This window comes from Coffea arabica, chromosome 5c (assembly GCF_036785885.1).
Source record: "Coffea arabica cultivar ET-39 chromosome 5c, Coffea Arabica ET-39 HiFi, whole genome shotgun sequence".
In the NCBI taxonomy this organism is placed as follows: Eukaryota; Viridiplantae; Streptophyta; class Magnoliopsida; order Gentianales; family Rubiaceae; genus Coffea; species Coffea arabica.
In genome coordinates this window covers 34,702,534-34,719,594 of record NC_092319.1, presented here as the reverse complement: position 1 = coordinate 34,719,594, position 17,061 = coordinate 34,702,534, and the positions used below count along the sequence as shown (strand labels likewise).

General features: G+C 37.4%; 1 protein-coding gene across 1 annotated transcript; it reads right to left on the bottom strand.

The window, feature by feature from the left end:
• Positions 1-3,004: 3,004 nt before the first annotated feature.
• On the bottom strand, positions 3,005-5,400 carry LOC113690344 (1-aminocyclopropane-1-carboxylate oxidase 1-like). The gene is made up of 4 exons (XM_027208197.2): positions 5,198-5,400; positions 4,783-5,009; positions 3,837-4,170; positions 3,005-3,511 (listed from the first exon to the last, which is right to left on the bottom strand). Exons 1-4 carry the CDS (start codon positions 5,300-5,302, stop codon positions 3,218-3,220), a joined length of 960 nt encoding a protein of 319 aa, XP_027063998.2. The 5' UTR covers positions 5,303-5,400; the 3' UTR covers positions 3,005-3,217.
• Between the last annotated feature and the right edge of the window lie 11,661 nt (positions 5,401-17,061).

Sequence of the window (17,061 nt, the reverse complement as noted above, 5' to 3'; positions counted from 1 at the left end):
CTACTAAGACTAGAATCTCCTACATCGAGATCTGTTATATTGCATTCTTGGTTGTTTAAGGCAAACTTTTGCATTATCTTTGTCACCTCTTCTGCCATAGTAACGAGCTGAGATATTAAAGGAATACCAAATCTATCTGATAATGTATAGAAGCTAACCACTCCAAAACAGCTCAAAAGAAAATCAGCTTTTTCCACTACGTAAATGCCAAGCTGGGAAATAAAAGAAAAAGAAAGGAAAAAAAATGAAAAGCTAGCTAAACAAAGGGTTGAAAGAGTATGAACTGGCCTCAAGTTGGACAGATTTATGTCTGTGTAGATCCAGCCCACCATTGTCTAGCTTTTACTTCTTTAATCTTGTGTTCCGGCTTGCATCTTCTACTTCATTGCAGCTAAGCATTTATAATCTTTGCTGTTAAAATTAGTTCCTGTAGTTACTTCTTTGCATTTACTCTTGTCCGGGCTTATCAGCTAAGAAAATCTGTGTTTGAGACTGGAAATTTGGTAGGTTTGAATTTTTGGAAATTTGAAATAGTCTTGAGCTCCCACCAATGGGGGGAAAATGTTCTCAATGAGAAAGAGAAAAGCTCTATTTGTGAGATAGTTAAATTCATTTGATTGAAATAGTTGGATTTTTCATTTCATTTTTTAAATTTCTTCATATTTGTAAAAAGCAGATAATTGTGAAATTTACTTGTGATATTTGTAGGAAGATATACAAATGAATAAGGGATCTTTTTCCTTGTATGTTTCTCTATTTTTTTTAGAGTGTATTTTTTTTTACATTCATTTTTTTTAGAATCTCAATTGGCTAATGAGAAATTTTTCATGCTTCGATTAAGAAATTTTGATCTATATAATAATTGGAAATGGAGTCTAGGGATAGGTAAATAATTTTTAATGGGCAATTTTTAATTGTAATTATCAACATTATTGAGATGTAATCAATTGCAGTGTTTTATTTCTTTTAATTAGTGCCATATTGAAATGCAATAATTCTAATTAAAAGACATGAGAGCGATTTAGGGATAACAAAAACTAAGATAAAAAAGTACCACATTGTATTCTTTGATATCTATAATGTTTTATATTATAGCACTCCTGTATCTTACATACTATGATCTCAATAAGCTAAGGGTTTTATAATCTTAACTTTAACTTGGCATTTTAAGTCAATTTCTTCTTTTCCAATTTTGGAAGCATACATACTTGCAAATATTACATAAAAGTTTAACTTCATAACATACCTTCTTTAAACTACACTTACTTTGATAAACGACATAACACTACACACCTATAAGATTATACCCCAGTTGTGATATGCCCCTTAAAACAAATTTGATCAGAATTTTACTTTTATAACCCACTATGGGTAACTAACTTAATCCATTTTATTCAAAGATTTTTGAATATATGTTTTCGCTAAATTGTCTGCCCACTTTATTTGTAATTTGGTTGAGAGAAACTTAATTTTGTTGCTACCACATATGCCACAGAATGAAATCTTGATTAATCAATTTAATTTTGCTTTCACCGACCTTGTTTTGTCTCGAGTCACTAGCAAATTAATAAACAAAACAAATGCTATCGTTTTTACTGTTGGTAGCAAGATCAGCAAATGAAATAAATGGTTCAAACATGTGGGGCACATTTCTGCCCAATAATTCCTGTGAGATTGACAGTTATTAGAGAGGCTCCATTGTGGACGAGGTGTACAAATTACAGCATCTCACAAAGCTTGTGATGGTGTACCTATACACACAGTTTATATCATAAAAATCCAGTATTTAATCCTCATACGGTTTTTTTTTTTTTTGCCAGAGACTGAATCACCACCTATTCAAACGGGTATCTGAGTACCTGTTGGTGAAATTTTTTCAAAAAAATTTAAATTTTTTAGAATGTAGGTCATGATACCTTGGCCTGCACTCAATGAGAATTTTAAAACTCTTTAGTGGCTAACTGCTCTATGAGTAGTTGCTTATTTAATCCTTATACTTGAGAAGAAACTATGCCTCCATCCACAGAAAGAAGCAGACAAAATTCAACTCCTTGTGAAAAGTAAAAAACCAGAAAGTGTAAGTTACATGTGTGTGTGTGTGTGTGTGTGTTTGCTTGTTCTTGTGATATATAAAAGGTGAGGGATAATAGTGACACGTCTTTCGAGAAAAAGCTTGAAAAAAAAAGAAAGAAAAAAACAACGAGAAAATTCTTGAACTTACACACAACTTTTTTTTATCTCACCAATCAACCTTGATTTTCCTCTAAACTACATCCCAATTATCATTTGGTTCTTAAATGATTCTACAAAATATATTTAACTCTAAAAATGTTTGACATTTAGTAATCAACCATATTTCTGTCAGCTTGAGGATAACTTGGCTTGCTTTTGACTTTTGACCACAAAATCACTAATCAGATTTGCTAGTGGGGCAAACTGCCTGTTTGTTTAGTTGAAGGGGGCAAAGCGTAAATGTGGTGAATGTTGAATGGATTTTTTTGTTTTTTCATTTAAACCTAGGAGTCAACAAATCGTTGGCTTGTCTTGGCTAATGATGACTTGTTTATGTTATTCCTGATTTGGTACCAAAAAGTGGGCTTTTGATGGATATTGCCAATTTTAAGTTCTGGCCATGTTACTAATGCATTACTGTTAAATTCATAGTATGTTAATTATTCTCTTACAACTATTAAATAAGCAGTTATGTGTGACAAACTTAGCTTTTCTTGCATATTGATATCGGCTGCTCCTTGTAAGTTTTCTCTCTTAAGTTTGCTTATTGTAATTCATAGTTCCAAACATAATTGTATTTTTGTTCGAAGTACCCGACACTTGATTTGTCAGATTTGTTAGAAATTTGAGGACTAAATTGATCCGGCATTCATAAATTAAAGTAAAATGTTGAGTGTCTAATAATTGAGAAAATTTTAAGGACTTTTAAAGGCAATTAAACCAAATATTAGGTCAATCAACCATATAGCTTTGCAACAGTAGCCACAAATGATTTTGGAGAAATGTATAGCTTATTTATTTCTTTGTCTTAGAATTCTTACTACATAATAAATTTTGGTCCCCCAGATGCAGAAAGGATCCTCCTGTCTGGAGCAACAAATGACTAGGAATAACCAACAACCCCCACAATAAAAAAATAATAATAATAAGTAGAAAACATAAGAGGGAGAAGAAAACATCCTAGCACTGTTTTATTCCTATGAGTCTAAGCAGTTGCAATTGGACCCATGGTAACATTGGCTTCCACATTCTTCATGAGTTCAAATCTTGGCTCTTTGGCCTGGAATTTAAGTCCAGCATAGAGTTTCATGTAGTCATCAAAAACAAATTTTGGGTAGACTTCTTTTCTTTCTTCTGCTTCTTTTTCCAGCAGTGCTGGTGCTGGATAAATAACTGCATCATTACCTGGATTGTAGAATGAAGCAAGTGACATCCTATTTCCATCTGTTTGAGCTATGACTCTGTGGAGCACACTTTTGTATTTTCCATTGGTAATCACCTGTGATTAATTTGTAACATAATTAGAACCCTAAATAAAAAGGCATAAATGAATAAACAGTCAATTCGATTTGTTAATTTTTGCATAAATTAATATTGATGTTTATTGTTGCTTACAAATTACAATCATCCCTCTAAATCTAGTATGATATTCCGTAATTATAAGTAATCTTTATGAGAAATAATCTATTCATAAGTAATATTTATTTATGAAGCACAAGTGTAGCTATACGTATTATGTTGGTATGAAAGTAAGAAATCTATTGTTTCTTTATCATATTACTTATAAAAGTATACATTTTTAATCCCAAGAAATTAAAGTGTACCTCGAGTTGGTCACCAAGGTTGACCACAATAGAGTGCTTCATTGGAGGGACATCAACCCATTGATCACCCTTGAGGAGTTGTAGACCACTTACTTTATCATCTTGGAAAAGCAAGATAACCCCACCAGCATCAGTGTGTGGTCGAAGTCCCTTAATCAACTCGGGCTTGGGACATGGAGGGTAGTTGCTAACATTAGTGCCAAAATTGGGACCTTTTGAACCATAAAAGGCTTTCTTCAAATAGCCCTTCTCAAGACCAAGATTTTCACATAGTAAATCAAGAAGTTCTTCAGCCAGTTTTTCTAATCTTACAGCAAACTCCTTCATGATGGTCCTGCATCACAAGAAAAAAATAATGAGGAAAATTTGATTGGATAGGTGGAATTAGTAAAAAGAGAAAAATAGCCTACGACAGAGCATGGATATATCTTGCTTTTTAGGCGTTGACAACGGAATATTTTAACATATTTTAAGCGAAGTTGTCAATAATTGTGTCTGATGAAAGGCTATTTTATTGATAAACCTGAATGGAAATCCAAATCTATCTGTTTCTTGAGAAGGGACACAGAAGTATGGTTGCATGTGTAGCATGTTCAGTCAGCTCAAAACTTCCTAATGTGTAACAGTAGTATTTATGCTTTTCATGTTCCTGTTAAGATCTTGTCTTGAATAACTCTCCACATCTGTAAACAACACTCTAATAATACAAAGATGAGAAGAAAATCTGGGCTAAGAACGCAAATAAAATGTTAACAAATACTCAAATTTACAACCTTTAACAACCAAGCTATGAATTAGTACAAGTAACATAAAGACAAATTCATACTGAAGATTTCTTCAAATTTTTTTTAGTTTTCTTTCTGTCAGCAAAATCATTACTTATCCACATAAGACTTGCTTCAAAATATTTCTTGAAGTGGGAAATGTGCTTCAAAATAATTATTACCTGTATTCATTATCTAGATCAGGGACTTGTGAAATGTTTGAGACAGGAAGGTGGCGCAAGAAAAATGTGCTCTCCCAATCCATATCAGTAATCTCAACTTGTACACCCTCTAAAGCCTTGCTTGCCACCAATTCCTTGAACCTTTGCTCCATGCATTTCTTGTAATGACCTTTTGTCAATCTTTCAACTGTGTCCATCATCTCGTGTGGGATTCCGTGGTTCACCAACTACATCAAAGTTTCAAAAGAAAAGAAACAAAAGTTAATAATGTAAACTTCTTAGAACCATTAAAATTAAAACTAACTCATGAAAATCCTAGGTACAGCAGTTTGTTACATCAAAAAAACAAAATGAGGTACACTAGTTTGCCTTATATCAGAAAGAAAATAAAAAAAAAAAAAGGAATGTATAGTACCTCAAAGAAACCCCAGTTTTCACAAGCATCCTTTATATGCTCCATGGTGGAAGCTCTCTTGTCACCATTGAGGTTTTTCATGTTGATTACTGGGAAGTTCTCCATCTTATTAGCCTTTGTGGTGGCTACTTTTCTTGCCTAAAGTGTGTGTTTTGTGCGTGGGAGTTGGATTTTGTTGTGTATTTTGTGTGTTTGTGTGTTGTGTGTGGGATTTGGATATTGGGGTGGCAATTTATAGGAGAAAGCTGGCAGGAGCGGAGACTAGAGAACACTTGAAAATCAATAAATCATGTAGTGGTCGAAAGCTTGTAAATGGATGGAAATTTCCATTTGGCCCACCAACAACACATGACTTAAATTCCAGTTGTTCTAGGTCGTTTTGCCTTGTTGGACCATCTTACCTGAAGTGCAAAGGTCCCACTTCTGATGGCTGGACATTTTCTTTATATCTTGACCGATAATGTGTGGCTGCCCTATTTTATTATTATTATTTTTTATCACAATAGTAATATTTCTATAATCTAATCTATGTTTCTAATCTAAGAGGAAGGGGAGTCGAAGGAATTGAATCACCATTGGAGAAAATCATTCAAAACAATCATATATAATGACAAATTGATAGAAGGCAAGGATCTTGACCTCCCACACCTTGACCAGACTAAATTTCTTGTGGTGACCATCAGCCCTTTGGGCGGCTGCTAGAGCTGTTAATCGAGCCGAGTCGAGCCGAGTATTGGGCTGCCGAGCTCGACTCGAGTTTAATTCGAGCCGAGCTCAACTCGAGCTCGTTAAGAAAACGAGCTTTAAAATGTGTTCGAACTCGACTCGTTAAATGTACATGTGGCTCGAGTTCGAGCTCGAGCTCGACTCGTTTATCACAAACGAGTCGAGCTTCACGAGCTCGAGCTCGAGCTCGTGCAAATTAACATTAATAAAAACCTATAATTTTTAATTTATATAATTTTAATTTCTAAAATGACAAATATGCCCTTCATTAACGAGCTCTAACGAGCTACTCGAGTATCAAACGAGCCGAGCTTACTCGGCTCGTTAACTAAACGAGCATGTTTCGAGCTCGAGCTTGACTCGTTAACCAAAATTAACGAGCCGAGCTCGAGCCTTAACGAGCCGAGCTCTAACGAGCTTTCGAGCTACTTGATTGGCTTAACAGCTCTAGCGGCTGCATATTATTATTGTTATTATTGTTTTGTTGAAATGTGATCTAAGTTGTTATCAAGCAAAATTGCCTGAATACTTGGATGAGTTTGTATAATAAGATTTTTTACTCTAGTAATTATATATATATAATACTTAAATTTAAATAAAAATTATATGTCATGCACTTAAAATTGTTCAGAAACGTAAAAAAATTATACTTTCATAATGTAGAATAAATTAATTCATACTTAAATAGATATATCATTTAAGTAATAATTGATGCAAAAAATTTTATATGACCTATATCAAAATTTACAATTATACGTTTAAAATATGTTAACATTTATCTCATGCAACCTATACAAAAACTGATCTCAACCGTTTAAAATCAATTTTGCCTCCAACCGTTCCTTATCCATCATTTAGCAATTATTGAGGCGCACAAATCCCTTTTTTTTTTTATCCATAAACCTGTGGCTGCCGGATGGAATAAGGTTTTCAAGCATGGCAAAGTCCTTGGTCTAACAGGAAACAGACAGTTTTATTGGCTAATTGAATGAATCCAACTTGGGTTTTCTTTATCGTCGTGTTTGTCGTCGTGTTTGTCCTCTTTAAGAAGACAAATAAGGATAAATAGTTAAAGCTTCTGACGTCTTTCATATATCAGTCAAATTTAAGTGATTATGTCAAATCTTTTTTGTTTTTTTATGGTAGTCGGCAGTGGCAGAGTCATAAGGGCGCTAGGGGCAGGTTTGTCCAAGTTCTGAAAAATTCCTTTTGATTCCTGAATACTTTGGATTTTCCATTTAAAATCATATTCCCCCCCCCCCCCCTCTCCCAATCTAATTTTTGCCTCATGAAAATTATTATCTTTTAGACTTTAAATACTTTAGACTTCTATTTAGTTCATATACATAATTTAACTTCATAATACATGTTTTTTTTTAGAACTTTATGTATTACCTCCCTGAAATTTGGTATTAAAGCAAAGAGAAGTTCGTTTTTCCGGTACACAAGAAATGAGAAGGTAGAGACATGAATAGTTACACGAATTTGGTATATTATCATGTATCTTGTTCCAATATTGGGGAAATAGCTTCCTTCTTGTGGTTTGTAGACTTACTTTTTATTATTACTCTATTAAAAACCATCTTAAAATCATAAAAAACTTCTTCATATAGAAATTTGGTTTAAAATAATTTACATTGATTTCGGATTAACTATAAAGACCAAAATATTAAGCGATATAGTCACAAAAAATTAACATGCATCTTATAATTTTCAAATTTAGACTCGTAAAGTAAAATTGCCATATTTTTAAGTTCACCCTCTCTTTTTAAAAATCCTGGCCCCGCCATGCTAAATCTATTAACTGTTGACCAACTAATCCGTTCACTTGTTTTGTGGTTTATGTTAAAACCTTTTACAATATTAGTGAACAATTAACCTGAAGTACACTAATGGTGAATTTTAAATTAGTTAATAGGTGGTTCCACTGTTATCTAATCAGCAAAAGTTTATATTGATAGCAATTTATTTGAATAAATTTCATATACACTGCCAATATATACACTATCACGGTTAGATCGATGACATATGAGTAACTTTTGAATTTCAAATTCAAATTTTATACATATATCATATATCTAATGATAATAGTGTATACAAGATTCATTTATTATACGCAGTTTACTAGGTGCATGATAATGTTAGAATTTCATAATGAGTACATTATTTTATTTGGTAAGTGTATCGTGCCGTCCGACCACAAATAGAAAAAGCCATGTAGAAATCAAGTGCATATGCATTTGGATACTTCCTCATATTTATCTCTTCATTTGCTCACCCTCTTTCCCTCTTCTTTCAAAAATTTCTTCAGCTAACGAACTCCACCTCTCATTCTCCAGTTCCCCTGGTGTCTGTCCCAATTGTTTTTGTCTTTGCTTTTGAAATAAATTTTTCTCTTCTGGAATTTTCCTAGTAAGAGTTTATTCTCGTCTAGCATTTTCCTAGTAAAAATTTCTTTGTTTCTTAATGAGAGTTTTTTATGATTATTATTTTCTTTATTTTCTATGTTCTTGTTAGATGTGGGGTCTTTTAAATCAATTTGGTTCAATCTGTTTGGAAGCAGAGTTTGAAAGTAAAACTGATATAAGCTTTACTGTAATTTACCGTAGAAATTATAGAAAAATATTTTAAGATGTAAATTTTTTTTTCTTTTCCTTTTCTTTTTCCTTTTTCGGAAGAGGTGTCCGGCGCCGGAGGTGGTGGTGGGTTGATGTGGGGGAGGAAGAAGAGGAAAGGAAAGAAGTGAAATTTATTTGTATTTTTTGGTATTTTTGAAGTGTGTATATTAAAAATTTTGAGGAGTGTTTTGGGGTTATTGTAGGTAAGGTTGTTAAAAATTTTATAGGAGAATAACTTGGCCTTTAAACTAAAACTTGTTAAATCAATTGTTTCAGAGTTTGAAACTAAAATTTATTTAATCTGTCCGTGGAAAACATGCACAAATCATGCATTGGAGTTACAGAGAATTTGTAAGAAAATTTTGGAGCTGTACAGTAATATTTCTTATTGGTTTCTAAGACGTCAAGAAAATCCCTTTCATCTGTTGTTTTTTTTTTGTTGCATGTTTTTCACGTATTTGTTACCATTGGTTCGGCTTTCGCTAATTGATTGAAATTCTCTTCTTTTTTATATACATACAAAAAATCTTTTCACTTGATTGTGTGTAAATCGTTTTGTGTTATGGCCGGCTCTAAAGTTTTGTCTTCTTCACATATATTACACCTAAATAAACATCTTTTTGGTTTTTCTTCTTTTGGCTGAATCACCTAAATAATGATCTGATTCTTTACAATTAGAAAGGTAGATTTAGAATTGACTTTCGAGTAGGGGAAAAGCTATGTGAAGAAAGGACGGGGACGCCACGAGTAGAGGTGAACTATATAGCCACATTAATATAAAGTTTTAGGGTACGAAATATAATTTGTCCATAGTGTATCCTTGCAAGTCTCATAACTTAATTTTCTTTTCCTTTGTTTTTTTTTTTTGGAGAATTAGGTATCAGAAAACACATTACCTGTCGTTTTCACGAGGAAATTTTTTTTTTGGAGAATTAGGTATAAACCACGTGAAGCTTCTGTCTATCTAGTCACTTCTAAATTCCGCAAATAACACTAATTAGTAAGACTAGAAAATCTTCAAATCTGACGAAATATTTGAAAAGTAAAAGTGGGTAGAGACGAGGAAATAGAAAATGGTAGAGCAATTCCCTCGTGCCAAAGGATGGGTACAAGTTTAAATAACAGATGATGACAATGACAATTAAATTCCATTATGTTGTGCTTATCAATGAGTCATTGACACATCTTGAATTCAAATTTTGTGATTTACAAAAATTTTTACTCTTTTTTTTAATAAATAAAGAGAAAAATATTATTATTAAACTTGTTGAAAGTCATCCAGTACTGATTATTTTACAAAATCTATAATAAAAATTTTTATAAGTCAATGATTTGATGCAGATCAAGAAGCAAAGTAATTTAAGTATTTGATTCGACAAGTTTCTGACTATTGGCTATTAGATCATTAAACATATTAAACTAATAAACATACGTACTATATTACGGGCAGCATTTCATTTTTCTTGTTCCACCTATCACTTAAATTTGTCTCTTTGATAAAATAATTACTTGTCATTCAATTTACAATCAAACTATTATATAGTCCTCATGACTTGTGGACTTTAATCTAATTTTACATTAGTATTTGTCCTATGAAGTACGGGATAGAATGTTTTGTTGACGAGTATTTATACCTCCAAGTGTAGATCAAATTGTAATATCGATGAATTGTAAACTATTGTATTAATCACTTGAAATTGTGCTGAGGTAATTGTATCAGTAAAAGTTAAAAAGTTAGAGAAATTGGATTTATAAGCTTGCTATTTGTCTGAGGCAGCTATTCTGGATATGTATTTTTTTTACTTTTTTTTTTGGATACTAATGGAATTACTTCTGTTGATTTTGCTGTTTCTTGTAATAACTTTATCCAAGTTTCAATAACACTTCAATTGAACAAAAATTAAAATACTTAGAGAGAAATTTTAACTGGCAATATGTATGATATGGACCTCTAAACAACAAATGGTTGGCTGGTTTGCTGAAGAATCTGGATAAGTCATTACAAGAAGGGTCCAGCTTTTTTCCTTTTCGAAGAATGGTCAAGTTGATTTAGACAGGACCTTGGCTACCTCGTAATGGTGAAAAGGAATGTAATTTGAACCTTGACAATTGACTTGGAATACAAATTCTGGATTCCCCCCAACTTCTTGGACATTGAAGCACGGCCAACCAAATGGGTCTAACTTTCTTGGTTTTTTTTTTTTTTGGGGGGTCTTATTCGTAAGAACTAATCAAGAGATACAAGTAAGTTAAATGGTTGAAGATCATTTTCTAAAGGCAAAGAACAATGCTTGTCATCATTATTAGAAAGAAATTTTGTAACAACAAATTGAAAATGTCATTAGGTCTAATATAGCGGGTCTACTTATTTTTCTTTTTCTAATAAAATAAAAAAATATTTTTATTTCATCAGATCTATATTAATGACAGAGAGTACATTGACACATGCCAGGAAATGAACAAATTTGAAAAAAATCAATATATCTAATACATTTAAAAAATAATAGATATTACACTTTGAAGTTCCAACAGATTTCAAACTCAAATAAATCACCAGTAAACCAATGAACATTTGTGTATGTTAATACTGTCTAATCTGTTGTTCAACTAGTTCAAGCTCAAATTCTAGGATGAATTTTGATGGGAGGGCCTACAAATCCTAAATTTGGCATACAAAATTTGAAAAAACTCTCGGATCTAATAAAAAAAAATTAAGGCCTTGCTTGCCAAATTGGCAACCACAATTACAGTAGAACAAATTGATTTGAGTTCCTCCATTGACTCCATGCTTAAGGCTATCTTTTTGTGGAATACGCATCACATCTATATGTCATGGTGATTCTATCTATGAAGCTCATAAAATTTAGGTAAAGTGAGCATCCTGGTCTTTGAACTTTAAACGAAAGTGTATTCGTTGGGTTATCAAAATTTTCCATTTAAGTTTAAATTAGTTTCAAATGAGTCCGCCACCAAAGTCCACTGAGTTTCTCCGTTGACACCACGAATTGCGGGCGCGTGCAAGGAAATAAGAAAGGTTAAATAGGTTCGTTGAAGGATATATAGACAAGCGGAAAATTTTCAATTTTCAGATTTGGTTAAATTTATTTTCCTCGATCGACTTTGGTATCATTTTCAAGTTAATCCCATAGTCTTTTAGATGTATCCATTTGGATCCGCAAAACTTTTGTTTTTCCAGCTATCCTGGAGTCCTTTTTGCCCTTAAATTTGAAGCTATTCCAATGTCAATATAAGTTCCTAATCTCCTCTCAAATTATACTAGTACTAGTATAAATACCCGTGCTACGCACAGCAGATTACATTTTTTAAAAAAATTATAATCTATGGAGAAATTTAAAAATAGTAAAATATTATAATCACGGGCACATGAAAGTATATTTAAAAAAATGAAACTTGTAACAATAGTTCAATATATGATAAAAACATCTCCATTATTTATAAACTATCACTTTTTTTTTCAATAGATTTTATTTATTAAGAAGACCAAATTACATTGTTGAAGCAGAAAGCAGAGCCCAGGGTTCTACTCTCTCACAATTTGTGCTCGAACAAAAGGAACTTCCCTGCTATCTAGAAGTATAATAGCTCTAACATCCCTCGGAAGTTGCTGGAAGGTCGTGGTAAAAAAGTCAGCCTAAGCCTCCATCATTGCTAATTTATCCGCCGCGGCGTTCACTTCTCTGAATATGTGTCTAGCAGTGGTATTGAAGCTCTGAAGCATGGCTCGAATCTGCCGTAATGTGTTACATAACGGCCATTTTGCCAAGGCCCTTGAGCCCAGCAAGTGAGCCAACCCCGTCGAGTCCACCTCCACTAATAGCCTCTGAACCCGAACCCTTTTGCAGAAGAGCAAACCCTGCAGTAATGCTAAACTCTCGGTGGTCAGCACGTCAACATCCCCGAATTCCTTATAGAATACAAAGATCAAGCCACCATCATGGTCCCATAGCAAGCCACCTCCCGATACCCTCCTACCTGAAACACTGGCATCCGTGTTCAACTTGACGACATCTTGTGGCGGTGGCTTCCAAGAAATCAGCAACCGCCGTGTTGCCTGTGGCCGCCAAGCAGCAAATAACACCCATGGATCATCCAAGTCACCCTTGAAGTGCGCCAAGGACCATAAATTTGCCCTTCCTAACTGCTCCACCTCACTGCCCACCGCACAAATAACCCCCTGTGGCTCCATCCGAGTCCCCTCAAACCTTGACTTGTTCCGTGCTTGCCAAAGACACCATAAAATTAAACATGGAAGAGCAGTCCGTATATGATTTGCAGAGATTGATGAAGTAGAAGCAAACCAAGAGAGACACTCCGTCGAGATTGAGGGGGAACTAGTATGAAGAATTCCGAAACCGTCTTCGAAAGAAACCCCAAACCTGCTCTGCTACTGCCCCGTCGAGAAATAGGTGAGTCAAGGACTTTTCATGCAAGGAGCAACAGCAGCGCCGAGACGCCAACTTGATGCCCCGCCGTTGCAAATTTACATCCACCGGAACCATATTACACATCACTTTTCACACTAGGAAGGAAATTTTGAGCAGCAGGACTCTATTCCATATGAACCTATCAGCCCTAGAGAGATTTCTTTTCTGCCGCAGGGCCTCCCACCCGTCTTTGATTGAGAAAACTCCCGATGAAGACCCTACCTACACCATTTCATCCTCCTGGTCCGGATGTAAGGAAACCTCCTGGACCTGGCGAACCAAACCCATCAGTAACCAGGCCTATAGCAACCCAGTGTTCCATCCTCTCTCTCCAAAAACCCAGCTACTAGCATGTGTGGCGGGTCAACTACACCTACTTTCTCAACCAGGGCACCTCTAAGAGCCACTTGTCATACCAAAAGTCGACAAACCCTTTACCCAAGCACCACCGAATCTTCGACTCCATAAAATCGCGGACCTGCTGTAACCGTCGCCAGATCCTTGTGGGCCGGCTCACTTGCACCTTAGATGGGTGTTCCCCCTTGATGTACTTCACACGCATGAAATCCGCCTACCGTGATCTATTCTGGTGTAACTACCACCACAGTTTGCATGCAAAGGCCACACTTATGTCCCCGAAGGATCGCACTCCCAAGCCCCCCTCCGATGTTGGGAAGCAAACCTTCTCCCATGAGGTCCAATGGATACCATTCGAACCATTCGCTTTATCCCACAAGAAAGCATTGCATATTCTACCCAGCCTCTGGAAAATTGCTCGTGGAGGTTGAAGGACCTGCAGCAGATACATTGGAATGGAGGAGAGTGCATGTCGGAATAGGACTAACTTACCCCCCTCCGAGATCAATCGGGAGCTCCAATGAGACAAACGACTTTGCATCTTTGCCAAAATTGGGTCAAAAAGTATGCATGTCACTCTGCTTCGGGATATAGGGGCTCCTAAATATACAAAAGGTAGCATTTGCTGCTGGAACTGTAACTTCTCCCGCACCAAGGCAACCGTATCCTCCAATGCTCTGTTAGAGAGAATAAAGGAGCTTTTACCCCCATTTATTCTCTGCCCAGAGTAAGCTTTATAACGCGCGAAGAACGCTACCAGTGAATCTAAACAATCCTCTGAACAGCAAGTAAGGACTAGCATATCGTCAGCAAATGCAAGATACGGGACCCGAGAACCAGGTGAGACATAATACCGACTCTCATTTTGTTCGAAGAGGTGCTGTAGCCCTCTCCCCAAAAATTCTGACACTAATAAGAACATAGCTGGAGAGAGGGGATCCCCCTGTCGAACTCCTCTAAAGGCTCTAAAGTACTCCCCTGGTGAACCATTGATTAAAATCGAAAACCAATTATTCAATACTGTTCTGAACATAAGATCGACTGCTTGTTCCTGGAACCCAAATTGGCGAAGCATAAAAATGAGAAAATTCCACTCCATCGGATCGTTTGCTTTTTCCATGTCAAGTTTCAGCATCAAATTGGGATGGCGTAACTTCCTATCCAGGTCCAAAGCTAGCTCCTGAGCTAGCAAAATATTCTCTGTAATAGCCCTCCCTGGTACGAAACCTGTCTGCCAGGGGGAGATCAGCCTAGGAGGCATGGCCTGGAGGCGATTCGCCAAAATTTTGGAAATCACTTTCGAGCTCACGTTGCAGAAACTGATCGGCCAGTAATCTTTCCATTAAGCCGCCCCTTGCACCTTCGGGATCAGCACAATAGCTGCACTTGACAATCCCCTCAGCTGCTGAACCCCCTGAAAGAACTCCTGAACCGCATCAACCAAATCGTCGCCTATAATTTGCCAACATGTCTGATAAAAGCCAGCCCCGAAACCGTCTGGGCCTGGAGAAAACACCACTTCTTTGACCTCTTCCAAAATAGGAGGGCGCTGTAACTTAACATTGTCCCCATGAGTGATTCTTGGGATCGGAAAATCCAATAGGGGGGCCACCTGTCCTGACGCTCTGACGTGAACAAGTTTTGATAAAATTGAGTGGCTGAGTGTTTAATGGCACCCTCGTCCTCCACCCAACGACCCGTCTCATCCTTTATCCGAACTATGAAATTCGTGTTTTGCCGTTGCTTGACTACGGAATGAAAGAATTTGGTATTGGCATCCCCTTCACGAAGCCATCTGATTGACAATTTTTGTCACCAGAACTCGCACTCCATAGCCAGCGCCCTCGCATAACTTGCCCGAGCTTCCCTTAGCTTTCCTTTCGCTAATGCATCCCGCCTCTCATTGAACTCCTTCTCGCTCTGACGGAGTACCTCCTCTGCTTCCTTGACAGCCTGAAAAATGTTACCAATAACTTGCCTGCTCTATTGCCATAGGATCGGTTAACTAATTTCCGATGAAACCCCACCATACCGTCGGCATTAACCGACCCATGCCACGCCTGTTGAACCACTAACAAGAAGTTCGGATATCGTTTCCAAACATTCAGATAACGAAAAGTCGGGGATCCGGGTCTTGGGTATCCGCTCTTGATCAAGAGCGGAGCATGGTCCGCACAACTTGGCATTAGGTGTGAGATAGTAGTAGTAGAAAATAATTCCGACCAAGCGGCGTTGGATAAAGCTCTGTCCAAACGCTGCCAAAGTACTCCATTTGTCCAAGTGATGGCCGAACCATCGAAGTCCACCTCCGCTAGGCCACAATTGAAAGTCGCGTCGTTAAATTGCTCCATGTTACGGAGATTGGGAGGTGCCCCCCGAAGCGCTCCTGAGCATTCAAAATAACATTGAAGTCACCCGCCACCATCCACGGGCCCTCATTAATGCCATGGATTGACTCCATTGCCTTCCATAACTCCCGTCTCCCTACTAGTGTACATTTAGCATATACTGCCGAGAAAAGGAAGGTAAATCCCCCCTAACTTATCTCCATGTTAGCCAGTTGATCCCCTACTTCACGGAGCTGGGCCACCAGCTCATCCTGCCACAAAACCCACATTGTACCTTCCAAAACCGAACACCCCTTTGAAAAGTGCAACATACGACAAATTGAAAGTAATTGCGAAGCATCCGTCATAAGCTCAATCAAAACAAGTAATCTTATGTGATTATCCACACATAACTTATGCAGATACCTTTGAGAATCCTTACGGGAGATACCCCGTACATTCCAAACTAGAATATTAATGCGACTTATCATTAGGTAAGGTAGAAGACTTAGTTTGAGAGAAAAATAGCTGCAACTTCTTATTGTACTTTACGGGTCATCCCATTTTCCTGGAAAGGTTGTTCAGTAGCGCCGCATCACAGGCATCAATCACTGCTCCCCGAGGCACCTGTGCATCCAGAAGAGGAGAGTCTTTTTAGTCGGTGATCCAAAGCCTCCTTAAACTGCTTCAAGGCAAGGACCGAGCAGTACTCCTGAAGCTGCCTGTCCATTGAGCATGATTGCCGCAAAGGCGGAGCTCGCGTGATTCCAAGGGAGATAGGACTCCTACTGAGCGACCCCCCTGCTCGAGGGGACGGCAGCTCCAGCCCGTCCTCCATGGAACCTAGGACTGCAAAGGAGTTGTCCAGTACCACCACACCACCTTCCCCCGGTTGGCTGTCCTCCACCCCTGTTGCGACAGTGTCTTCCTGAGTTGCCTCGCCTGCGGTCAGAACCACCGCCAAATCCAAACCCTTTCCCTGGTGCCATCCCGCTGCCCATCCTCCTCATTGACGTCGTGAAGCCCCAAAGACGGACCTGCTGCCACCACCGTGGGCTAGACAACATGAGTAGCAGGCAAGTCTGTCCCACCCTGCTGGAGCCCATCCTGGAGCTTCACAACCAGCTTCGCATCTCGCTATCTTGCCACCACTATGGGTCGTTCCTGCTTGCCGAGGAGAGCCGCAGTCACGGATTCATTCTCCTTGTGCTCCTTAGGTATGTAGGCTTGGTTGGGAAACCCAATCTCCCTTCGGACAGGCCTACGTTCTGGGTGGAGGCGAAACCACTCCTGCTCCCCATGACCCAACCTCTCACAATGCCCATAGAAAGCAGGCCAACTTTCGAATTCCACCTTCTGCCACTGCCCATGTTGGTCATCTCCTAGCCAAA

Excerpts from the sequence above, each read along its gene's own strand:
- LOC113690344 (XM_027208197.2), bottom strand. The coding sequence starts at position 5,302 with ATGGAGAACTTCCCAGTAATCAACATGAAAAACCTCAATGGTGACAAG. Across the intron at positions 4,171-4,782 it reads GATCTAGATAATGAATACAG|GACCATCATGAAGGAGTTTG; the intron begins GTAATAATTATT and ends CTTGTGATGCAG. Across the intron at positions 3,512-3,836 it reads ACCTTGGTGACCAACTCGAG|GTGATTACCAATGGAAAATA; the intron begins GTACACTTTAAT and ends AATTAATCACAG.